Raw genomic sequence first — 25699 nt, 5'->3', positions numbered from 1 at the left:
TTGCCTAGCAACCATGATACTAACAGCTGGAAATGTTTCATACAGCTTTGTTTGACAGAAATGAAGGAGAAAATCTTTTGTTCATTTGTTTGTTTGTTTCTACATGAGCTTTGATCATTCTCTGTAAGATTAAGCTCAGCTATTGAACGGCGTATATTTTAAAGTAAAGGCTTTAAAACCAAGTTAGTACAAACGTCACTAATGTCACATAACTTTGCCGACATGTGGCCAACAGTAATGTTTTAATGTTCTTCGTTATTAAACATTTGCACATAAATAAATGACATAGTATTCAGTACTTAAAGTTTACTCATCCGCCGTTTTTTTTTCGGCAAAATGATCCACACCCACCGCCGCGCTATGCATTCTGGGATATGTTGGGCCACGAAGTCTACGCCGCCACGTCCTTAAAATTCAGGGAAATGAAGGACACATTTGAGGGCCGCATTTCGAGCAGCCTTCGAATTGGGACAGCCTTCGTCGCGTCGCTGTGACGTAATCGGCCTTAAAATGCGGCCTTTAAGGCTGCAGACCCTGAATTGGGATACAGCCCTTGTCTCTCTGGCTGGCTCATGCTGGCTACAGGTGTTGTTGTTGTTTTTCCTCCTCCTCTATGCCTGGGCGGAGCTCGTTACGGGCTCTCGCTCCTGGCCCACACACCCGTGTGATTGTCACCACCTGCTGCTGATCTGGCTGATTTCCCCAGCTGCTATTTAAGGCAGTGGCACAGAGTAGCTCACCGCTGGAATGTGGAATCTCCTGAGTTCGTGCTCTTGGCTTGATCAAAAGCGCTCCTTGTGTATATTTGCCTGTGGAACTAACTGTTGTATTCTGTGTGTAGATATCCCCCTTCTGGACCAGATTACAGACCCTACATGAGTGGAGTTTTGGAGCGAGTGCGGCTGAAAAGGAGTGAGTGAGTGTGTGTGGAGGAGCTCTGGCGGTGACTGTGCTGAAGAGGAAGCGTGTGTGTGGATTGCCCCCTCTCCCTGGAGCCCTGGATCCAACTCAAAGTATAGCACTAAAGGGTGTCTGCACGTGAGTCTGTCCAGTAGTTATGAGACACCTCTTGAACAAAAACATTTTTGGTTCATTTCTGGTATCTTTTGTTCATCCCACGTCTCAGTTTATTATTCTTTTGTGTTTGCATTAATAGACCACTGTAGACTATTATTCTGGCCTAGAGTAACTAAGGTTAAGGGGTGTCCAAATTCATAGGCTGCGTCCTCCTGAGGACCCGGCCCACATAGACCGCGAAGGCCGGGTCCTCAGAAGGTCGGGTAGGCTGAAAGTAAACTGCAGTGAAATTGGACGGTCCAGCCTTCAGATTTGCGTCACCGCTGTCTCGGTGGAGTTTAATAAACTCGGCCGTCTGCTCCTTGCTATCTAAAATATAACAGGACACTGGAGTAAACTCTCGACCGTCTCACACTTCTGATTATTCAGTTTTCTGTTTGATGTTTATTCAGCTGTGTGAAAACCAAGGAGGAACCCACCCGATGGATTAATAAAGTTTTATTTTATCTAATCGAAAAACTTTAATCTCAGCCAAACCGATTTACTCACAAACAAATAAAACACTGAAAAAAGCCAAACAACATTTTTAGGTTGTCTAAGTCACTTATATATCCTGTTTAAACTGAGTAGCGAAAAACCGTGGTGATCTGAACATGTGTCGAGCGTTTGCTGTTCTCGGCAGCTTCAGTGACCCTCGAGCTCCCGGCTAGCTATCGAGCTGGTGGGTAACAGATGTCTACGAAAACATCGGAGCACTTTTGCAAATATGTGGTGATTTGATAAACCGAGCAGATATTTGAAGTTTACACAGCTACATTCTCTGAAAATATGTTAAAAGTTTATTTTGTGACCCAGAAAGATTAATAAGAGTCATTTTAAAACTTAGTAGCGGCCGCCATTGTTGGAAACTGGAGTTTGGCTGGGCCGCGCTATGAATTCTGGGATATGGTAGGCCACAAAGGACACACCCGACCCATCCTTTAAATTCGGGGAAAAGGAGGACGCATTTGTCGGCTGCATTTGTCGGAGCCAAGAATTTGGACAGCCTGCGTCGCGTCGCTGTGATGTAATCGGCCTACAAATGCGGCCTCAGGAGGATGCAGCCCATGAATTTGGACACCCCCTCGTCCTCATCATCTTTGAACTCCAAACAGAGACAGATGTTGTCTAAAACTGTAGCTAGAAAGGTACAGAAGGTACATCAATGTCAACAGCATTGTCTGAATCTGATTTAAAGCATCAACATGCTACAGTGACTGAAGATCCTCAGCTTTACCCTTATAATATTGGATATTATGTTTCATCACAACTGTGTCTGACCTCAAAGTCTCCAGTTGACAGTGTGGGCTCTCCAGAAAACCACACAGCTGCTCTACTCCAGAATCCTGCAGATTTTTATTGCCACTTAGGTCAAGTTCTCTTAGATGAGAGGGTCTGGACTTTAGAGTTGAGGCCAGATAATCACAGCTGATTTCTGACAAACCACAGTTCCCCAGTCTGGATAAAGAATAAAATAGGTACGTTTATCAGACAAAGCTTTGGGATCTTTTCGGGGCTGAAGACGTTACAAAATGTAAAAATTCAGAAGACAGAAACTTCAAACAACTCAAACCAAAACGATGCAGGTTGAAACAGTCAAACCAAAAAAGTCTGCAGCTCCACCACTTGTTACATCTTTAGAAACTGGTTGTATTATAAATCTCCAAGTTTCCAACCTTCTGGTTGAATTTGGAAGAGAATTTACAGAATGAAACATTTTGGACAAGAGAATTAGCAAATAAACACTCATATGATGCGAGAATGCAATCAAACTGTTTATTGGGGGGGGAAGTGTGTGTGTTTTTAGAACACTGAAGTCGAGCATTGTCTGGCACAACATTAGCTTATAGCCATCTGTTGTTATAGCTGGCTTGTTGTCAGACGGGTGGGTATGGGAGCGTTGCGTGGGGTTTTTTTTTTGTTTTTTGTTTTTTTTTTCTTAAAGCCCTTCAGGAATTTTTAGAAGTTTTGTATTTTGTACCAGACTTTCAGTTTCTTTTGTAATTCTCAGGAATATTCCAATACAATCCTATCTGAGAATATGAGGTTTAAGAACAAAATGTCTAGAGGACGGTTCCTCTGTTGCAGTTGAGCTTAGTTCTGGCCTCTTTTCTTGACTCTCCTTTCCACGTTTCCTTTCTTGAGAGTTCTGTGGCAATTGCGCCTCTCACAGCTGTAGCTATTATTACCCAGCATGCCTTTTAGAAGCATAAAGGTAATGAAAATGTGCAACTATTACACATGCTGTGATTCTTACTGTGATTCAGTATAATGTCAGCCACATGTCTGCAGTTTAATGTCAGCCCAGCTTTCACATATTTGTCTCAGCACAGCTAAAACATGGTGACTGACCTCAGAGTTTCAAGTCTACAGTGTGGACTCCCTAGAAAACCACACAGCTGCTTCACTCCTGAATCCAATAGTGTGTTGTTGTGGCTCACATCAAGCTCTCTCAGATGGGAGGAGTTGGACTTAGCAAGAGCTGAGACCAGATAAGAACAGCTGATCTTTGACAACCTGCAGTTCTTTAATCTGAAAAAAGAATAAAATATATATTATTAGTTAAAGTTCTTCTTGAAATTGTTCAGTCTTTGATAACCTTGATGCAGAAGCTTAGAGAGCAGAAACCCCAAACAGCTGTTTTAATACGGAATGTTTTCTTGTTAAACATAATTTTTGGTTTTATTTAAATGTCCGATACATTTAAATGTTAAGTGAAGTTTCTGGATATTTACCAAGTATTATCCATAGATTTTTATGGAAGGTTACCATCCTACTTATTTACCCTCATGTTCCTGAAGTCTGGCTTTGTCACAAAGTACATTTTATGAAGAGTTATGCTGCAATGTCTTATGCTAACTGTGAGTAAAAACAATGCACAATCAATGTCAACTCTCTCTGAGATGGGAACGGTCAGCAGGCAAGTTAGAACCCTTTGGCAGGCTGGATACACACTGAGTCACAAGTTATCAAGAGTATCATTGTTTTAACTTTTCAAATCTCAACATTGTTCTGCTACAATAAATAATAGACTATTCCCCCATAGGATGATCTGATATCCTCGTGTCGGTGTTGTTCCCACATCATCATAATAAATGTTGTTCCAGGTTCAACATTACAAGTGACCAATCACATTGTTGTGACGTCCCCCTTTTGTGCCTTTGAAAAATACCGCCTTAAATCTAATTCACCACCGCTTCTGTCCGCCGATACAGGAACTTGATTTCTTTGAATTTCAGGATACTTTTCTTTAATAAACGGTAAGCATTATACATATTGTCCTTACAGAGGCGGTTTCTCTTCTCGCAAGTGAAGTAGATTTTTTTTTTTGAAGGCGTTTGTTCTTTTCGAGGTTGCGGATGACGTCAGGAGAAGGTGATTAGTCACTTGTAATGTTGAACCTGGAACAACATTATTGTTGTATTGATGACGAGGGAACAACACCAACACGAGGATATCAGATCGTCCATACACCATATGCTCCAGTTGCTCAGTATGGATCAGTATAATATCAGCCCTATCATTTTAGTTTAGTGTCAGCACAATTTTCACATCATATTCATCTTGGCACAAAACTAAAACACTGTGTCTGACCTCAGAGTCTCCAGTATACAGTGTGGACTCTCCAGAAAACCACACAGCAGCTCCACACCTGAATCCTGCAGGTTCCTGTTTTCACTCAGGTCCAGATGTTTCAGATGGGAGGGTGTGGATTTAAGAGTTGAGACAAGAGCAGCACAGCTGATCTCTGACAAACTGCAGCGTTCCAATCTGAATACAATTGGAAACAAAAAACAATGTAACCAAAACCGTTGTTTGAACTTATTCAGTGTTTTGTAATATGTTCAGACATAATTATGAATTAATCATTCTAAATTGCATCTCCAATTTAGTGCAAATTTTCACATCATATTCATCTCAGCACAACTAAAACATGATGTCCAACCTCAGAGTCTCCAGTCGACAGTGTGGATTCTCCAGAAAACCACACAGCTGCTTTACTCCTGAATCCTGCATGTTGTCATTAGAGCTCAGGTCTAGTTCTCTTAGATGTGAGGGGTTGGATTTCAGCGCTGACACTAGAGAGGTACAGTTGCTCTCCGACAAACGGCAGCCTCCCAGTCTGAATAAAAACAAACAATTCATTATGCAGAACATTTTTCTGTGTAAGAAGAGGTTTAGTATAAATAAATAAATAAAACCAAGACGATTCTGTCAGAAGCACTCAAACTCTGAGACAACATGTTTTTAATTTTAATAACATTATACAGGAAAAAAAACTGTCTGAGATTTTTCTGCATTTCTGCCTTTACTGATAGGGAGGTGTGAAAAGCAGACAGGAAAGTGGGCTGAGCACGGGAGAATGACAGTGCTGCTTAGTCCAGCTGTTATACAGCTGGACTAAGCTGTTATACAGACAAAGGAGGGGTTCTTAAATTAATGTTAATTCTTCAGTTTCTGTGATATGTTACAGTTTGAGAGAAGAGAACTGGGTCTAATAATAATTTAAAAGTTTGTTAGCTTCCTTTGGAGTCTTCACACACCCACATTCTCTGTTGCCTGTTGGGGCGGGGGGCCAGGAGGAGGAGTTGGCCGTCCGATTGGGGTCTGAAATGTGGGGCCTCCCTGCTGCTGCGGAGTCGGGGCGGTCTGCTTCTCCCCACCACAGGGAAAAGGGTAACACTACCTGGGTCTGGGTGCAGTTTCCCCCTCCAGGGGCAAGGGTACCTAGACCTGGCGTATAGAGTACGCTTGGGGAGTGTGATTGTGTGTACAGGGTCTCTTTATGTCTGTCTCCACGTTGGGTGAGTGCTAAGTAATTGCACATGAGAGCATGAGGGTGGGAATGGATGTTTGTATCTGTGTGTGCCTGTTTGTCTGTGTCTATATGTCAGGTTTGGTATCAGACGCCACCTCTCCAGGGACATCTCAGGCCCTCCAAGGTATGGAGGCCTATCTCGCCCCACCACTTCCCCTGCCAGTGGCAGACGTCCTCAGACATCAGTGCATTGGTGGTTCTTTGTGTCCGGGGATGGGCGTCCGGGTACGCACCGGCTCACTCCTGATGGCTGCTTATCGGGGCCTGGAACCTGGGGCTCGCTCGGGCCCCTTCGGAGGTGGGGTGCCCTCAGCCTCTCTGCCTGGGGCTTGGTCACTCTGGCACAGCTGGCTGCCGGCGGAGCTCGCAGGCACGTCACTGCAACCCCCCCTGGCTTCTGCTCTGGGGATGCTGAGTAACCCCTCATCTGGGGCTCTCCTCAGCTCTTTCCAGGAGAGTGGCAAGGTTGCCCCTCCATTGGTCTTCCTTGTTCTCTTGTGCTCCGAGGGCCTCTGGATGTCTGGAGCCTGGATCTCCTCCATACCTGCTTCATGCCCTGGAGGACGGGGCTATGGCCCCCCCCACACCCTCTAACAGATCATTACATGAAGGAACCTTTTAAATACAAGGGCGCTCATGCTCACAGGTTACACACGGTTGCTCACAGACACAAACTACACCCTTTTTGGCTGCTACCTCAAAGCACACTGTGCGCTGTCGATCTTACGTGCTGCACAATAATGTTTAACATTTAGTATTTACTGCTATATTCACATAGATCATCGCGATGACGTTGTTTATTATATTCTCTTTTTTTGCTTGTTTTCTCTTTTTTCTTTCTCGACAGGTGATCCAGGTGATTGATATATGTATTTTTTGTCTGCTTGTTTTGTTGGTTTTTGTTTTTTGCCCTTCATCACTGTTCCTCTTCCCCGCTGTTTTATATTTATTATATATTTATAATATATTTACTATTTCATGTCAGAACAGCTTTGTATTGTAGATGATAAAGAGGATTCTGTTTTGTTGTTTTACATATCTCATAATGCTAAATAAATCCAAACCGAATTAAAAAAAAATTATGTCAGTGTCTTATGCTATATAAGCTAGCACAGACCATTTTAAAGAGCCAGTGGGATATGCTACATAAGAAGGCCACAGCAACCGAGAGCTGCCTTTGTCAGCAAAGCTGAATGTTTTTCCTCATTTAGTAGCTTTTTCATGTGAAAACCATGCCTGCTTATGCCAGCTCCAACCTCTCTGTTTAAAGCATGTTGCAGTGCTCAGACTGATAGCTTCCTCAGTGGAAGAAATAAGCTAGGAGAAATACTCTGTGACTTAACCTTGATAGCTGAATTCACAGAACAGGTGTTTTCTGTCTGTCCTCTTGCCTTAAATGTGCTGTTTTGCATGGCCATCTCTCCAAAGCCAAAGATGTGAAGTTTACTATTCAATTAAGATACCAACATAACATATTTTCAAACTGCAGCTTAAGCCAATGGCATTTTTCGTATTTTCTTTGCTGAAAATAATCAAAATCTTTAACTATTCAAAATAGTTTTCTGTCAGTCATAATTATATGAACTATACAATCAATAATTCAGTGGTTAATGTCAAACCTGTTATGCACTTAGAACTGAAAGAACAGTATACAGTTAATCAGGGAGCCCTCTCTGATACTAAACAACTAAAGAAGAGAATGGACTTTAACATGAAGATCCCCAGGGTGGATTTCGAATTTAGTGTGACCACAGCTTTCACATTATATTCATCCTAGCACAAAAAGTAAAACATGGTGATTAACCTCAGAGTCTCCAGTCTACAGTGTGGACTCTCCAGAAAACCACACAGTTGTTTCACATGTAAATCATGCAGATGGTTTTTACTCAGGTCAAGTTCTCTCAGATGGGAAGGACTGGAATCCAGAGCAGACAGCAGAGACTCACAGCTGTTAACTGACAACCAGCAGTCCTTCAATCTGAATAAAGAACAAAACATATAGACAAAATAATTTGTGATTCATTCTTATATGTTCTTATCAACAAGATTATTTCCAACAAACAATGCACGCATCCTAAATCATTCTGCTATTACCAATCACCATTCCACTTGTCTCCTTCTTAGACACAAACAGGAGGCAAGTCAGACTGCCAGGACTCACTAGTTATAGATACAATACATTTACAATACATTTGAACATCTCAATGAGTACTTTCAGTCATATTTGATTTAATACTTGACTTTCTCAAATCTTTGTAGTCAGAGCCTGCTGGCTTTGTAAATGACTTGTACATCTTGTCAGTTTTAAATGAGCAGCAGTAACACAATACATATATGTTTGCGGTGCTGTTTAAACTTTCACATTTCTTACTCATCAAATATTTCTTCATGCACTATATACACAATATCACGACTCAAACACAGTCATCTGAGAAAGAGCTCCTAACTGTACCTTTATTAGCTTTTGCATTCATCTTTCTATATTCTATTTGAGCCATGTCTCTATCTATATATTTATACAGATGTGCAGTCTAAGCAGCCTGCCTTTATCTGCTATCATTAGATTTTCAAAAGCCTCATTCACATCCTGACTTCATCTTCACTGACTGATGGAGCACAACATGAACCTTTGGAGGCTGAAAAACTGTCCCGTCAAACATTTCAACTTGTGTCAGTGGTTAGTTAATCTCTTTTCATATCTTCATATCTATAGCCAAAAGGAAAAACATATGTTTGGTCATTTAGAAAGACATAAAATTTTTAGATGCACTGAAATGTCTTCAGATTTGTCTTACAGAAAATCATGAACATTTTAAAAATAAATATTGTTTAATATTATCTGAAATATACAAACAAACAAACAAACAAAAAACAGCTGAAGTCAGTGAACTGACCTCAGAGTCTTCAGCTGACAGTTTGGACTCTCCAGTCCAGCTGAGAGCAGTTTCACCCCTGAATCCTTCAGGTTGTTTTTACTCATGTCCAGCTCTGTTAGATGAGAGGGGTTAGACTTCAGAGCTGAGGCCACAACCTCACAGTGAGCGTCTGAGAGTACACAATGAGTCAGTCTGTGATTAGAGAATATATAAATGAGTTGTTGTAAATGCACAAAACATATGACAACAAAACTTTCTGCCACCATAATCTAATGAACATCTGCTCTTTACATCTATGGTTCAACTCTGATCATGTTCAGGTGTTTGACACGAGACACGAGAATGATTCTGTTATTTTCTAATAATGTTTATACAAAGCAAGAGTCCAATATTGTCTCATGTTTTCAGAGTGCTCACTGCCAGTTAGTTCAGGAATAAAGAAGGGTACATTGAATTCAACTCCCTTTCTTCTTCAGCAGATCGGTATATCATGACTGCTATTCTGATGCTGGTACTATTTATGCTTAGCTGTCCTGGTTAAATGCATAAACACTACTATCTCTCTGTAAGTACAGTGGATTTTCTTTCCACACAAAGCAGGAGATAATTTAACATACACCATATTGCTAAAAGTATTCACTCATCCATCCAAATCATTGACTTCAAGTATTCCAATTACTTCCATGGCCACAGGTGTATAAAGTCCAGCACCCAGGCATGCGTACTGCTACTACAAATATTTGTGAAAGAATAGGTTGCTCTCAGGAGCTCTGTGAATTCCAGGTATTGTGATTATAATTCCAATGTGTGGTGATTGAATGCCACCTGATGAGCAAGTCCAATTGTGAAAATTTCTCGCTAAGTGAAAGCGTTTGGGAATGTAGTCAAATCAGCCACAGAGTATAGACTACATAAAATCCAAGAGCAGGGTTAAGGAATGCTGAAGCGCATAGTGCAGGTCGCCAACTTTCTGCAGTCAATCACTTCAGACCTCCAAACTTCATGTGGCCTTCAAAATAGCTCAAAAACACAGCTAAGAGAGCTTCATGGAATTGTTTTTCATGGCTGAGGAAAATGCATCTAAGATGCAGTGTTGTTAAGTACTCTGCTATTGGACTCTCAAGCAATATAGACGAATCACGCGTATCCATCTGGCAGTCCGATGGATAAGTCTGGGTTTGGTGGTTGCCAGGTAAACAGTACTTGTCTGACTACAATGTGCCAAGTTTAAAGTTTGGTGGAGTGGGGGTTATGGGCTCAGAGCCTTAGTTCCAGTAAGCTTAAGCATGCCAAGACATTATGGAGAATTTCATTCTTCCAACATTGTGGGAACAGTTTGGGAATGGCCCCATCCTGTACTCACAGTGCACGCCAGTGCACAAAGCAAGGTCCATAAAGACATGAATGAGCAAGTTTGGTATGGAAGACATTGACTGGCCTGCACAAATTTCTGACCTTAACCTTAAAGAACATGTTTGGGATGAATTAGAGTGCAGACTGGGAGCCAGGCCTTTTTGTCCAACATCAGTGTCTAACAAATGTGCTTCTGTGGAAGAATGGTCAAAAATTCCCATAAACACACTGCTAAGGCTTGTGGAAAGCCTTCTTAGAAGAGTTAAAGCAATTATACCTGCAAAGGTCTTGCTGACATTATATTAAACCCTATGGGTTAAGGATGCCAGTCAAGTTCATATGCATTTGAAGTGAATACTTTTGGCAATATAGTATAAATACAGGCATAAGCTCTGGCTATGAACTAATTTTATGATAACTAATTTTAGCTATCATATTGTGATCCACAAACTGTAAGGAGTGGATCTCAGAGAGTTTCTTCTCTGATCTGTTAGCTGATTTCAAGAACACTTGACTCTCCAAATACACTTAGAATTTGTTAATCTCCACCGGACAGTGCAATACGTTAATGCTTCTGTCAGTAGAAATTTAATAACCGTTCACTGTCTTTGAGAATATTGGGTCAACCAATTACTTACTTACAATTAAGTCGACTGACATGAACCAAGCATCACTAAAAAGAAAAACTCATCTTCATTTTGATGCTGAACTTTCCAACTCTCCTGGAATAATTTATTGTACAACATCACTCGATTGGCTAGCACATGAAAAGTTGCACTTCAAGAGCACTAAAATATTAAACACATACATGTCAGTCATCCCTTAGTGTATGTCTGCAATTAGTCTTTGAGATGGTAAAGCTATAACATGTGCGGTGTCAGTAAAGATGTTTCATTCATTTGTTGATTTAATAAATGAATGAAATGAATGTCTCTGTGAAGATAAAGGAAGACTTTTTTTTTTTTAAATTATGGGCATATTTTTATGAACTAGCAAATGGTGATAGAATGTACACACCTAGCAAATGGCAATTGGTGGATCAAAATAAACTAGCAGATATTTAGTCTGCATGGGAGTTTGCCGTGTCCCTCGGGGGGTCCTGTGGGGGGTGCTCCGGGAGCATGGGGTGTCTGGCCCATTGCTACGGGCCATTCAGTCCTTATATGAACGTTGCAAGAGCTTGGTCTGCATAGCCGGCAATAAGTCGGACTTGTTCCTGGTGGGTGATGGGCTCCGCCAGGGCTGCCCTTTGTCACCGATTCTGTTCATAATTTGTATGGACAGAATTTCTAGGCATAGCCAAGTGGCGGAAGGCTTTCACTTCTCTGCTTTTTGCAGATGATGTTGTCCTGTTGGCTTCATCAGGTTATGGCCTCCAGCTCGCCTTGAAACAGTTTGCAGCCGAGTGTGAAGCGGTGGGAACGAGAATCAGCACCTCCAAATCTGAGGCCATGGTCCTCAGCCGGAAAAGGGTGGAGTGCCCACTCCGGGTCAGGGACGAGACCCTGCCCCAAGTGGAGGAGTTTAAGTATCTCAGGGTCTTGTTCACGAGTGATGGGAGAAGGGAGCAGGAGATTGACAGATGGATTGGTGCAGCAGCTGCAGTGATGCGGACGCTGTGGTGAAGAGAGAGCTGGGTGTAAAAGCGGAGCTCTCAATTTACCGGTCGATCTACATCCCTACCCTCACCCATGACCACGAGCTGTGGGTAGTGACCGAAAGAACGAGAATACAAGCGACAGAAATGTGCTTCCTCCGAAGGGTGGCTGGCCTCTCCCTTAGAGATAGGGTGAGAAGTTCGACCATTCAGGAGGGGCTCAGAGTAGAGCCGCTGCTCCTCCACATCGAAGGGAGCCAGTTGAGGTGGTTCGGGTATCTGACAAGGATGCCCCCTGGCCGCCTCTTGGGCGAGGATTTCCGGGCATGTCCCACCGGGAGGAGGCCCCGGGGCAGACCCAGGACACGCTGGAGAGATTATGTCTCTCGGCTAGCCTAGGAACGCCTTGGTGTTCCCCCGGATAAGCTGGAGGAGGTGGCTGGGGAAAGGGAGGTCTGGGCTTCTCTGCTTGGGCTGCTGCCCCTGCGACCCGACCCTGGATAAGCGGAAGAAAATGAATGGATGGATATTTAGTCTACAGGCAGAGCTTATGGAAACTTCTGCATTTAAGTTAAAATGATCTCCTGTAAACTGAGCAGCACAGCCATCATTAATTTCCATTACCAAGGTACAAGGTGTAGTAGGTCTAGTTGTAGTGTTCCATAACTCTGACCCCTTTGTTTTTTAAATGGCGTGATAGAACTTTTTCAGTGTCCAAATACAAAAGTATATAAAATAATTAATGACCAATATCTACAATACAAAGCTAAAAATAATAAGAAGAAGAATTTCGTGTTACATGAAAAACTAAAACCACAAATCAACAATGAAGAATAATACTGAATAATGACTTGGTCTCACCGAGCCTTTCTGCAATTCCTCACAACTGGAAAAAGTCTCAGTCGCCCATCCAATGATGCTTTGAACTTGTTTAGGTCTAACTCATCCAGAACCTCCTCTGACATCTGCAGCATGTAGGCCAGAGCTGAGCAGTGGATCTCAGAGAGTTTCTTTTCTGATCTGTTAGCTGACTTCAAGAATACTTGGATCTCCTGATGTACTGAGAGGTCGTTCATCTCTACCAGACAGTGGAAGATGTTGATACTTCTGTCAGGAGAAATTTCATCACTGTTCATCTCCTTAAGATTGTTAATGACTCTCTGAATGGTTCCTGGACTGCTCTCTGTCTGACCCAGCAGACCTCCTAAGAGTCTCTGGTTGGACTCCAGAGAGAGGCCATGAAGGAAGCGGACAAACAGGTCCAGGTGGCCATTTTTACTCTGAAGGGATTTCTCCATGGCTTGTTTAAGGAAATCATCCAGAGATGACCCACTGTACTTTTCTCGAAGGAAGGCTTCCAGCACCTCTGTCTTCCTGTTGGTGTGACAGTGGAACATGTAGACTGCAGCCAGAAACTCCTGAATGCTCAGATGAACAAAGCAGTAGACTGGTTTCTGGAAGATCACACATTCTCTTTTGAAGATCTCTGTACAAACTCCTGAGTACACCGAGGCCTCCGTGACATCAAGACCACACTGCTCCAGGTCTTCGTGGTAGAACATGATGTTTCCTTTCTCCAGATGTTCAAACGCCAGCCTCCCCAGCTTCAGAAGAACTTCCCTGTCAGTGTCCGTCAGCTCCTGAAGACTCGTCTCATGTCCGTCATGGTACTTGTTCTTCTTCCTCTTTGTCTGAACCAGCAGGAAGTGTGAGTACATGTCAGTCAGGGTCTTGGGCAGCTCTCCTCTCTGCTCTGTAGTCAACATGTGCTCCAGAACTGTAGCAGTGATCCAGCAGAAGACTGGGATTCTACACATGATGTGGAGGCTCGTGGATGTCTTCATGTGGGAGATGATTCTGCTGGACAGCTCTTCATCACTGAATCTCCTCCTGAAGTACTCCTCCTTCTGGGCGTCAATGAAGCCTCGTACTTCTGTTAGCCTGTCAACACATGTAGGAGGGATCTGATTGGCTGCTGCAGGTCGGGAAGTTATCCAGACGAGAGCCGAGGGAAGCAGATTCCCCTGGATGAGGTTTGTCAGCAGCTGGCTGACTGATGACTTCTGTGTGACAGCAGACAGCAGCTTCCTGTTGGTGAAATCCAATGAAAGTCTGCTTTCATCCAGGCCGTCAAAGATGAACAAAAGCTGAGAGACAGCCAGCTTCTCTGCTGTGACCTTCTGTAATGTTGGATGGAAAACATGGAGCAGCTCCAGAAGACTGTACTGCTCATCTCTGATCAGGTTCAGCTCCCTGAATGAAAGCAGAACCACCACACTGACATGTTGGTTCTCCAAGCCCTCTGCCCAGTCCAGAGTGAACTTCTGCACTGCGAAGGTTTTTCCAACACCAGCCACGCCGTTGGTCAGAACCACTCTGATGGGTCTCTGTTGGTCAGGTAAGGCTTTAAAGATGTCCTGGCACCTGATTGGAGCGTCATGGAGGGCGTCCATCTTGGAAGCTGTCTCCAGCTGCCTCACCTCATGTTGGGTATGAACCTCTTCACTCTGTCCCTCTGTGATGTAGAGCTCAGTGTAGATCCTGTTGAGGAGAGTTCTACTTCCTGTTTCATCACTTCCTTCAGTCACACGTTCACATCTTCTCCTCAGGCTGATCTTATGTTCATCTAAAACCTCCTGCAGACCAACATCTGCTGAAAGAAAGAAAAACAGAAAGAAAACTCTTCAATGTCTGAACAACACAAGAAGAAGTCCAGTTTTCAGAATTGAGTTCATCAATTCAATTCAATTTTATTTTATTTATATAGCGCCAAATCCCAACAACAGTCACCTCAAGGCGCTTTATATTGTACAGTAGATCCTGCAATAATAGATACAGAGAAAAACCCAACAACCATATGACCCCTTATGAGCAAGCGCTTTGGCGACAGTGGGAAGGAAAAACTCCCTTTTAACAGGAAGAAACCTCCGACAGAACCAGGCTCAGGGAGGGGCGGGGACATCTGCTGTGATTGGTTGGGGTGAGAGAAGGAAAGGGAAACAGCAGACAGATATTCAGTCTTACTTTGTACACAGCTGCTCTGACTGACTGTCTGCAGTCCAGCTCTGGTTCTGGATCTTTTACCACACTGGGGACAGGACGAGTCTCCTGATGAAGCAGACTGGTCCCAGTATGAGGAGATGCACTGTCTGCAGACCCAGTGTCCACAGCTGGTAGAGACTGGATCCTTCAGGACATCCTGACACAAAGCACAGCAGGACAGCTGCTCCTCCTCACAAACACCGCTCCTCTTCCTCTCTCTGTGAACACATTTCTTTATCACTAAAATTATTTAATGACAGAAGCTCTAATGGTCACAGAGAATAATAAAAATTGAGCTACTTTTCACAACAGAGTATTCATCAAGATGATTTTTGGTTATATAGTGCCAAGACAGGATAAAGACATGCTGTGGAAGAGAGACAGAGATTAATAACAAGTATGATTCAATGCAGAGAGGTCTGTTAACACATAGTGAGTGAGAAAGGTGACTGAAGAAGAAACTCAATGCATCATGGGAATCCCCCGGCAGTCTACACCTATTGCAGCATAACTAAGGGAGGATTCAGGGTCACCTGGTCCAGCCCTAACTATATGCTTTAGCAAAAAGGAAAGTTTTAAGCCTAATCTTAAAAGTAGAGATAGTGCCTGTCTCCTGAATCCAAACTGGAAGCTGGTTCCACAGAAGAGGGGCCTGAAAACTGAAGGCTCTGCCTCCTATTCTACTTTTAAATACTCTAGGAACAACAAGTAGGCCTGCAGTGTGAGAGCGAAGTGCTCTAATAGAGTGATATGGTACTACAAGGTCATTAAGATAAGATGGGGCCTGGTTATTTAAGACCTTGTATGTGAGGAGCAGGATTTTGAATTCAGTATATAGTCTTTACTGTTTTACATATACATTTTAGTTCGCCTAATAGTACCTGATAGTAGCAGTTCTCTTACTTCCTGTCATTAGGCCACCAAAACTGGTGGGGATCACCAGTAGAAGACCATGAAGACATTTAAAGAGATTTGTCATAGATAGAGTGACACAGTTATGCTTAAACAGAGCATTTTATAATCTGCTACTCCTGCTCCATCCTGAAAAAAGCTTCTATTCCATTTTTGTTAAGAAATCTCTTCCATAAAAAGCAGACTTGTCTAACTCAAGGCTAGAATTGCCCCAATGGAAGAACTCCACATGACTACTCAGCTTAAACTACCTACAAAAAACCTAAACTTCACATTCTACTGGCTGAGGGTGGTGTGCAGGATGTGCACACCACCACACTACACCACACTACTAAAGCGTAATAATAACCAACCACAGACAACCATTGCAAAGTAAAAATATCTTAAACTACAAGAACTAGCTCAAGAAAGCTTTAAGGAAAAAATAATGGACTGAACAAGCAATACATGAACACAGCTGTTGCTATTCTAGAAAATAATGGTGCAGGAGGGGGGAAACCTCTCAGCAGACACCATGGTGGGCAGTTGGGACAAAGACATAACTGTTGGATTTTCTCAATGGACAGATTTGATAAATACATAATCACTACAGCTCCCACCCCCCAACCCACTTATCCATACAGTCTAGACTGGGCCGATCTCTTTCTCTTAGTAACTTACATGCTTTTCTTGTCTAAATGCCTGATTGTCCACTATAGCAACACATGTTGCACTATGAAACACTGACGCTGTTGCAAGACATTAAATCATATCTAATATTTCAGAGTCTAGAGACTATGTCCCTATTGCATTCAAATGGAATAGAGCCAGACTGCTGGAACAGACAAGCAGATGGCATTTTAATATTTTTCAAAGAAACAGAATTTGACAGTTGCATGAAACTATGAATAAATCGACATATTTACTCACTGCGCACCACTGCTATCCTGCTAGCTAACGTTGAATTGTTGGAGAACAAACTAGACGATCTGAGGGCAAGAGTCACCTTCCAACGAGACATGAGGGACTGCAACATTCTGTGCTTCACTGAGACATGGCTGACCCCCAACGTGGCGGATCGGGCAGTAATTCCATCGGAGTCACTCTCTGTGCTCCGCGCGGACAGAACGGCACAGTCAAACAAAACCAAAGGTGGAGAAGTGTGTCTCATGGTAAACAGAAAGTGGTGCGACGTCAGGAGCATCTCTACTCTCTTCACCTCGTTAATTGCCACAGTGGTCTACATCCCACCCCAGGTGAACACAGGTATGGCTCTGTCTGAACTACATGATGTGCTGAGTGCGTTTCAAAACAAGGACCCGCAGGAGACTTTAATAAAGCAAACCTTGGACATCTCATGCCGAACTTTTATCAACATGTCATGTGTCCGATGAGGGGAGACAGAATCTTGGACAATTGCTAACAACTGCCTGACAATAGGGACCAGCAATCAGCATCGCAGAGCATGACGTCAGAGCTGCGCTGAGGAGAGTGAGCGCAAGGAAAGCAGCAGGACCAGATGGCATCACTGGCCGTCTGCTGCGGTGCTGTGCTGACCAGCTAGCAGGTGTGTTCACTTTGATTTTCAACGAGTCCCTGGCGAAGTCTGTGGTCCCCATATGCTTCAAGAGATCCACCATCATCCCTGTCCACAAGAACAACAAGCCCTCATGCCTGAACGACTACCGGCCAGTTGCACTGACCTCGGTGGTTATGAAGGTGTTCGAGAGGCTGTTGAAGAACATCATCTCCTCCTCCATCCCAAACACCACAGATCCGCTCCAGTTCGCCTACCAACCCAACAGATCCACGGAGGACGCCATCGCCCACATCCTGCACACCACCCTCAGCCACGTGGACAAGAAACAGGGTAACTATGTGAGACTGCTGTTTGTTGATTACAGTTCAGCGTTTAACACAATAGTGCCCTGCAGACTGTTCACAAAGCTGAGGGATCTGGGACTCAACAGCTGTCTGTGTGCATGGGTGTTGGACTTCCTCACTGGCAGATGTGTCTCCGACAGCATCGCCATCAACACGGGAGCACCACAGGGCTGTGTCCTCTCGCCACTGCTCTACTCCCTCTACACTTCAGACTGTGTGGCCACCCATGGCTCCAACACCATTGTGAAGTTTGCTGACGACACAGTGGTGTTGGGCGCACTCTCCACCAACGATGAGGCGGCCTACATGGATGAAGTGAAGAATCTGGCATCATGGTGCCAGGACAACCACCTCCAGCTGAACGTTGGCAATACGATTTCATGCCCGATCCTTCTGACTTCATTGCGGCACAAGCCACTTTAACACCCCACTCACACAATGTACATTTTGAACTGCAAATTTCCAGATTTTTTTTATTCTATTTAACTTAATGTATATAATTTACTCACTTATTGCGCATAATGTCCTCTTTGTATCTACCTATTTGTATCTACTTACTTACTGTATATAATGTTTTTCTCTCTCTATTTTGCACAGTCGAGGAGCGGCAGCTGATGCAGACCTTGTTAATCCGGGGGATGGGGACTAGCTTTGGGAACCCTTACTGGATGAACAAACCTTGATTTTTACTTGTTAGTTGATGTCAGCAGGTCACACTTAAACAAAACTGAAAATGGGAATTGCAATCAGTGCATTGCTACTATTAGTATAATGTATGCCTCTTCATCACTACAGATTTGATTAAATGTTCAGGTCAGGTTCTTACTTTGTGTGTGGTGGTCCAGGTTCTTCTCTGAAGTCTGGGGGTTTACCAATGGACCGGTCACTCTTCTGAGACAGAAAGCTGATCCCTAAAGCCTGTGACCTCTGACTTCTGCAAACAAAGATATGTTTATTCATATGTCATCAGACATTAATAAATTCTCAGTTGAAAGTCATTTAAATTGGTCTAAATTACAGTTCTCACCATACTTGAATTTTTAACTTAATACCAATACCTAGTAAAATACTTTAGATACCACTGGGGCAGTGTGCATAGCTCATGGCAAAGAAGTAATTTCTTGAAAAGGTGAAGTTTTTAATTGTCAACTCTTTTTACCAGTTCTACATCAGATATAAAAATATAAGCATTTAAGATTACATTTTATTTATTTTACAAACTATTTCAATCATTCATTACATAAAGGTAACATTAATGTAAAGGTATAATATAGTGCGAAGTCTACTAAAAAGCAAAATGTAACAAGAAACAGCACAATACCTAACACATCTCAGTAAGATAAGATAAGATAAGATAAAACTTTATTAATCCCTCAGGTGGGTTCCTCTGGGAAATTCGGTTCCAAAAAAGCACAGCACCGACAGAAGTTATAGAGTTACAGAATATTATATATATATATATATATATATATATATACACACATATATAAATACAAAGACATATATAGATAAAAATATACAAAGGGGATAAATAGAATAAATAGGAATAAAATAAAAAATAAAAATAAAAATACAAGTGAATTGCACATTTCAAGTATTGAGGTCTATTGCACCGTTGACTATTAACAAAAGTATTGCACAAAAGGTATTGCACAGTGAAGTGAAGAGGCACTACAGCTTAGTTGTTCCCCCCTCCTTTGTCCTCCTGTTTCCCCTCCCTCTCCCCTCCAGAGAGGCGTTAAACAGTTTGATGGCGTGTGGGACAAAGGAGTTTTTAAGTCTGTTGGTTCTTGTCTTGGGGAGAAGCAACCTGTCACTGAACAGACTCTTCTGGTTGTTTATGGCCGTGTGCAGAGGATGCCCAGCATTGTCCATAATGTCCAGCAGTTTCTTTAGTGTCCTTTTCTCTGCCACTGTCACCAGAGTGTCCAGCTTCATGCCGACCACAGAGCCAGCCTTCCTGATCAGTTTCTCCAGCCTGGATGAGTCCTTCTTTGCTGTGCTGCTCCCCCAGCACACCACAGCATAGAAAAGTACTCCAGCAACCACTGACTGGTAAAACATCCTCAGGAGCTTCCTGCAGATGTTAAAAGACCTCAGCCTCCTGAGGAAGTACAGTCGGCTTTGGGCTTTTTTATACAGGTGCTCTGTGTTGCATGACCAGTCCAGTTTGTTGTCCACCCACAGCTCGAGGTACTTGTACTTGTTGACCACCTCCACCTCCTCCCCCTCTATCTGAACCGGCAGTGGACCTGCTCTGGACCTCCCAAAGTCCACAACCAGTTCCTTAGTAATTCAAATACTGTAGAAGTTAAAATGATAACATGGATAACGTGCATTATTAGTTATGCTAAAATAAAGCAGAACAATGAGCTGCTCTGTGAAACACACTGAATAGCTCATTTTTTAAATCCAAGTCAGCTGATAGAGGCTCAGCCAATCTGTGACTAAACTGGATAAGCAGTTAAGAACTGGATGGATTGGATATTCCTGGAGACGAGTTACTAGCAGTGATCTTACTCTGTGTCTGAGGGTCCAGCTTCATCGCTGAAGTCTGTAGGTTGCTGTTTGGACCGGTCACTCTTCACAGGCAGACGGCAGAGTCCTGCAGACTTCGCTTTGTCCTCCTCTTCCTCCATCATCATCTTATGGACTTCAATCAGTCTGAGAGGCACAGACACGCAGTGAGTTCGCAGTAATTGAGTTTTGGATTTTCTTTGTATTGTAGCTCTGACATGTCCACATTAAACTGATATTTTACACCACATGCTCATACTGTCTGCTTTATCATTTAAATCATTGGCTGCCCGCTGCCCTCCTTGTCTGCCGTCTACAACTCCCGTTGTCTTAGTAGGGCCAGAAACATTTTAAAGGACACTACCCACCCTGCTACAATCTTTTCAACCTAATGCCCTCTGGCAGGCGCTTTAGATCCATAAGGGCCAGAACAAACAGCTTCCTCCACAAAAGCCATCACCATACTCAACTCAAAATATCTGAAATATCATCAATTCTCTGACTGTCTGTCTCTGTCAGCACTGTACTGTGTATTTATATTTATAGTAAGTGTATAGTTGCATTATTGTATAGTTTTTATAATGGGCTATAAGCACATGTGCACTTTTATAGAGCTGTTTCTAATCTCGTTATACTATGTATAGTGACAATAAAGGCTTTCAATTCAATTCAATTTATGTTGGTGGGACTATTTGAACCCACCCATATTTACTTATAATACAGGTTTCTAATAATTCACGTGAAATCTAAATACTGTGTGCCAACATGATTTATATACATATATAGATATGATCCAATTTGTGGAAAAGCATTTATATCCTGTGTGTGGTGGAAAGTGCAAACCCAAAATGCAGAGTCACATAACAGAGAAAAAAATCATCCACCAAGTGGCATCAAATGGGGAAAAGCTCACAGGCATGCAGGAAACAAGCAGTGCAACACAACAGTGAACGCATGCAAATGGAGGCTTTAAATATACTGGAGGCTAATGAGGGGGAAAGAACACAGCTGGAGTACAATACAATACAAGTGAAACTAATCGAATGATAAAAGGTAAAGGGAAGTAAAAGTGATGAAACTAGAACTAAGAAAACCTGAAAACATAAACATGGACAACCCAAAGGAGGATTAGCATCTAAAAAATCAAGACTCAAAACACCACAAACAACTAAACAACCCAAAAGTTAAGCTGAAAATATTTGACAGAACTTAAAAGTCTTGGGGTCCAAGACCCAGGACCACAACAACACATTAATATCATTTTTCCCTCCATGTCCCCACAATTACATTTTCATTTTTTTTTAGAAAAAAGAGAGTTAACTGAAGTGCAGACGGCCTTAATTTAAGTATTGCATCAATGCAAAATTGTCTAAGTGTATTTTCTGCATATTGCAGCCATTTGTAGATTAGTAGTAATCACTCTTGTACAGGTTTGGGTTTTGGGCTTTTTTATTTGTGCACTATTCTTTCTAATTATTTATTTTTCTGTTTTTTTCCCCCAAATATATCTCTGATTCACTTTCTCTTGTGCTCGTGCTGCTGTAGTGTGTGAATTTCCCGAGTGTGGGATCAATAAGTCTGTGTCTAGGCTGAAACTCAAGTGTAAACTCTTGTAATAATGACCTTTGACCTTTCAGTGTTTCTAATTTGCAGCATGACTGTGGTGTGAGTATCTGACAAATTTTCACAATTTTCAAGCCATAAGAGTGACGTCTCTTTAAGCCTGTGTGCATGTGTGTCGCACAATACTACTACTATTACTACTACTACTGCACTAGGCCCTCAGAGAGACACATCCCCCGCCTGCAGGCTGGGGGTTGGGGCAAACATCCGAGCGCTACACAGTCTTGCAGCTGATAAAGAGTGAACTACTCCCATCTTTTAGAAGTGATTGCCAGTTTGCTGGGTTTTATTTAGAGAACGAGAGAGTGAGAGAGATCATGTTCTACATCACGGTTTAAAAAACTGGATTTGTTAACATGAAGCAGTTATCAGATGAAACAGGGATCAGCCCTGTTTTTGGCACTGAGTGTTGAGATGTGACAGTTTTAATAAAACCTGCAGATTCCTGCATTTATGGAGAGCATGAAAAGTTAGACAGAGACCACAGACATGAGAATGAATGTGTCTGTAATTCTGACGCTCACCTGTGAGAACTATAAGACAGACTGTTCACGTTGTTCATCCTGAATGATTCTTGGTCACGACATTTAGATCATCAGAGAAAGGTCATGTCACTCCACACACATTTGGAAAATCTCATAGTTTGACCATAAAATCAGAGAATAATTACAACTTGGGGTCGCTGCAGCAACATGAATAAAGAAAAATATCTTCTATGTGGCTGTGTTTTCATTTGCAAATATAAGATGTTAAAAGAACTTATGATGTTAAAGCTGGTCTGATGAAATGTGTGAATATTTCCATCTGAGAGTCTAGTTCTAAGAAAATATTTGGTTAACTTTTGTTTTATATTTTTACAAGAAATAAACAGCGTGTATTTTTCAGAGAATTGAGTTGGAAGTGCGCTCTAAAACAAACCACACATTGCCACCCACGGCCTTGTCTTGGAGTATTTAAGTGTTAAAGTTCACATCCTGTCTGGGTGGTGACTGTATTTTTTCACCTGAGCTGCTGTGAATGTTGCAAAAGCCCCGAAACTGATAATGCAGGTCTCAGTGTTCAGAAGCCTTTTTCTCAGTGCTGGATGATTTCTGTCACCAGAGTTATTTCTTATATTAAAAGGACATTGGTTTTAATTCATGCACCTTTCCTTTATCTGGAGAGCCTCCGTTTTCAAAGAGAAACTCATGAAGGACACCTGAGCTCACACAGGCTCTTACTGAACTGCATCTTTGTGTATAAATGAAAGTAGATCACCTTTGATTGCAGCATCGCAGTGATTTTCCTCATTTAGTAAATCTATTCCATATTGTAAAAAATCAAATCTCTTATTTTCTTATGTTTTCCTGTCGTGATCCAGTGTGACATCATATATATTTATATATATACATAATATGTTTATATGACAGTAAATACATTTTATGTTGGTTTATTTTGTTACTTTTAGTCTGTATGTGACATTCATTATACCAGTTAGCACTAAGTCACTTTGAATGTTTGGTGTAAATTAACCGCAGGTCACACTTGTCATGTACTGTTGGATGGAGGCAGTGAGCAACACACAGGAGCTACTGATCTCTGAATGTCTGACTTATAAAATCTATCATTTAATAAAAATAAACAGTTTTGAGTAAACTGTGATCAAGAGAGCTTTAAAGAGAAAAACAAAGTACTTGTATATAACTGGATTAATAGGGAAAATGTGCTGATGATCTAATGGAAGGAGAGTTACATACACTAAATGAAACAGGAAGTGTAATCATATGTGACTGAATGTTCACATGTGATGGAGTTTTCACTTTTACAGGAAAGAAGAAAATGTGATTTTAAAGTTTAAATCCTGTATTAAATCATGAATGTGGAAAACATTAGTTAGATAGAGACGATCAGATCGAGTGATTGGATGTTAATAATGTGATTGGATGTTGTCTCAGAAGACCTGACGTCCAGTAGGAAAGGAGGGAAGAAGGGTGAGCAGGTTAAAAATGAGGTGAGAGAGCTGAACCTGTGTGGGGGTCGTGGAGGTCGTGGGCTGCAGATCAAAACTATTGAGGTGTCAAAATGCACCAGGCAGGAACTGCGCAGCTCTTTGAGGTCTTATAATACTCCCGGACCACTGGCAGAGGTGCAGGGCTTGTGTGTAAACCAACTCACACAAAAGGTCATATACGTGATCTGGACATTTGCATCATGGACACTGAGGATTCTGAGATTTCAGATCACTTCCCAGTTTTGTTTAATACTGTAGTGAGTAATGTGGAATTGAACAGTGATGGTCCTGTGCGGCAAACGCGCAAGATTAACTCCCAGTCAATCGCTCCCTTCACTGATGCTTTCCTTGACTCTCCCCTCTCTGATGCTAGCGGTAACGGGGATTTATCAGCGGACGAGCTTGCTAACCTCTTTTCCCTCTGAGGGTTAAACGTGCCAAATCCTCACAACCCTGGCTAAATGATACTACTCGCGCCCTTAGGCGTGAATGTTGTCGCGCTGAGAGAAAACAGAAGAAAGACAAACTCCACGTCTCTCTGGACATCCTTCATAATTGTTTATCTAAGTATCAAAAGTTGAAGCTGCCAAATCTGCCATTTGTCTATCATTATTATGACTAATTGTCACGGCTGGGGCGGCAGTCGTGTGGAGGTGAGGAAGGAGGATCCAAAAGCAGACAGTGGCGGAGGTGCAAGTGGGTTTTATTTACAGTGCACAATAACCAAGGTGTGGGCAGAACTGAACGTAAACCTAAACTGGAAAAGCTAATACAAAAGGAGGACATGGAGCGAGGAGCAGAGAGACGCGGAGAAACACGGAATAACTTTAAATACACGGCAGATACACAGAGAAACACAGACGACGCGACGAGAAGCACAGGCAGACACAAACTATAAATACACACACCAGGTAATCAGGAAATGGCACACGGGAGGGGACACAGCTGGAACTAATGGGCATAACGAGACACAGACCTACAAAGTAAAACAGGAAACACACAGACTGTTTTACAACACAAAACTCGGGGACCTGTACAGAGCACAGAGGGAGACACGGGTAGGGAAAATAAACACGACAACCAAATCCCAAGAACTAATACAAACTCAGAATAAACTAGAAAATAATAATTGTGATATTCTGGATTAGGCTCTTGAAAAGATCAGGACAGAAGGACGTGGATAGGTGCCTTTTATTGAACAGCAGGACATCACACACTAACTTGTTGTTTTTTTAGCGGTGCACAAACTACCCTTTTTTGTTGTTATATATTGGTCAACCAAGAACTAGCCCTGTAACAGGCACTTCTGTATTTTACCACTGGGGGGCAACAATTCACTCTATTACATTCCTCCCCTTTTAGATTTGTAATTGAAATAAGCAACCCTTGAAAGAATGTATTTCACTGCCCCCACCAAAAGAAATATTCTGTGGCCCTTACGAACAATGAACAAATGTAGCCATTACTTTCATTATTAAACTGTTCACTTCTAAATAACTGGCAGTAAAATAACTAAAACATAACTCTACGTTTTCAAAGATTCAGTCTCTTTGGGGGAACTCTGCATCTCTCTGGGTATCTGCGTTCCACAGATGGGCTTTGGGTGGTTTCTGGGGTGGACACTGGTGGTTCATCGGTTGTCTGTTTAGGTGGTTCAGGAGGTAAGGAGTGTGATGTTAAAATCCCAGGTGGACTTGGTGGTATCTCTGGAACAACACTGTCCATAATCACTTCTGGCCGTCCCTCTGAAACCGGTGAAAATATAACTGGGGGTTTCTCCACAGTCTGTCTCCATGGTAACAGGTGGTCCACATGTATTGTGCGTGTTCTCTGTCCCTCTTGTATCAGGTAAGTAACACTTCCCATTTTCTTCAGAACTGTTCCCTGAGTCCATTTTGTTTCCCCCCCCCTGAAGTTTCGGATACGCACAGCGTCCCCCTCCGAAAAAACACGAACAGGTTGGGTTTTGTAATCAATGGTGTCGCTTCTGCTCAGACTGTTTCTGTTCAATGTGTCTGCTTAGTTCAGGTTTCAGCAGGCTGAAACGAGTC

General features: G+C 42.4%; 1 protein-coding gene across 4 annotated transcripts in view; it reads right to left on the bottom strand.

The window, feature by feature from the left end:
* LOC146380874 (protein NLRC3-like) overlaps positions 1-25699 on the bottom strand; it is a 40693-nt gene that overhangs the window by 10044 nt on the left and 4950 nt on the right. Inside the window, exons 2-11 of one of the 4 annotated variants that reach the window (XM_084940245.1) lie at positions 20039-20182; positions 18345-18452; positions 14726-14961; positions 12563-14354; positions 8770-8943; positions 7680-7853; positions 5003-5179; positions 4651-4827; positions 3409-3588; positions 2338-2514 (exon numbers count right to left, since the gene is read on the bottom strand). In XM_084940245.1, the coding sequence (XP_084796371.1) occupies positions 2338-2514; positions 3409-3588; positions 4651-4827; positions 5003-5179; positions 7680-7853; positions 8770-8943; positions 12563-14354; positions 14726-14961; positions 18345-18452; positions 20039-20163 (3320 nt within the window). In that variant the 5' untranslated portion in view covers positions 20164-20182. Of the gene's footprint in view, positions 1-2337; positions 2515-3408; positions 3589-4650; positions 4828-5002; positions 5180-7679; positions 7854-8756; positions 8944-12562; positions 14355-14725; positions 14962-18344; positions 18453-20038; positions 20183-25699 lie in introns of those variants that run through there. The other 3 variants (XM_084940246.1, XR_014801380.1, XM_084940247.1) reach the window with 3 other exon arrangements.

The sequence above is a fragment of the Perissodus microlepis genome, chromosome 9 (genome assembly GCF_051167445.1).
Source record: "Perissodus microlepis isolate ML-2025 ecotype Zambia chromosome 9, ASM5116744v1, whole genome shotgun sequence".
In the NCBI taxonomy this organism is placed as follows: Eukaryota; Metazoa; Chordata; class Actinopteri; order Cichliformes; family Cichlidae; genus Perissodus; species Perissodus microlepis.
The sequence above is the reverse complement of the archived record's forward strand: the minus strand, read 5'-3'. Positions and strand labels throughout refer to the sequence as shown.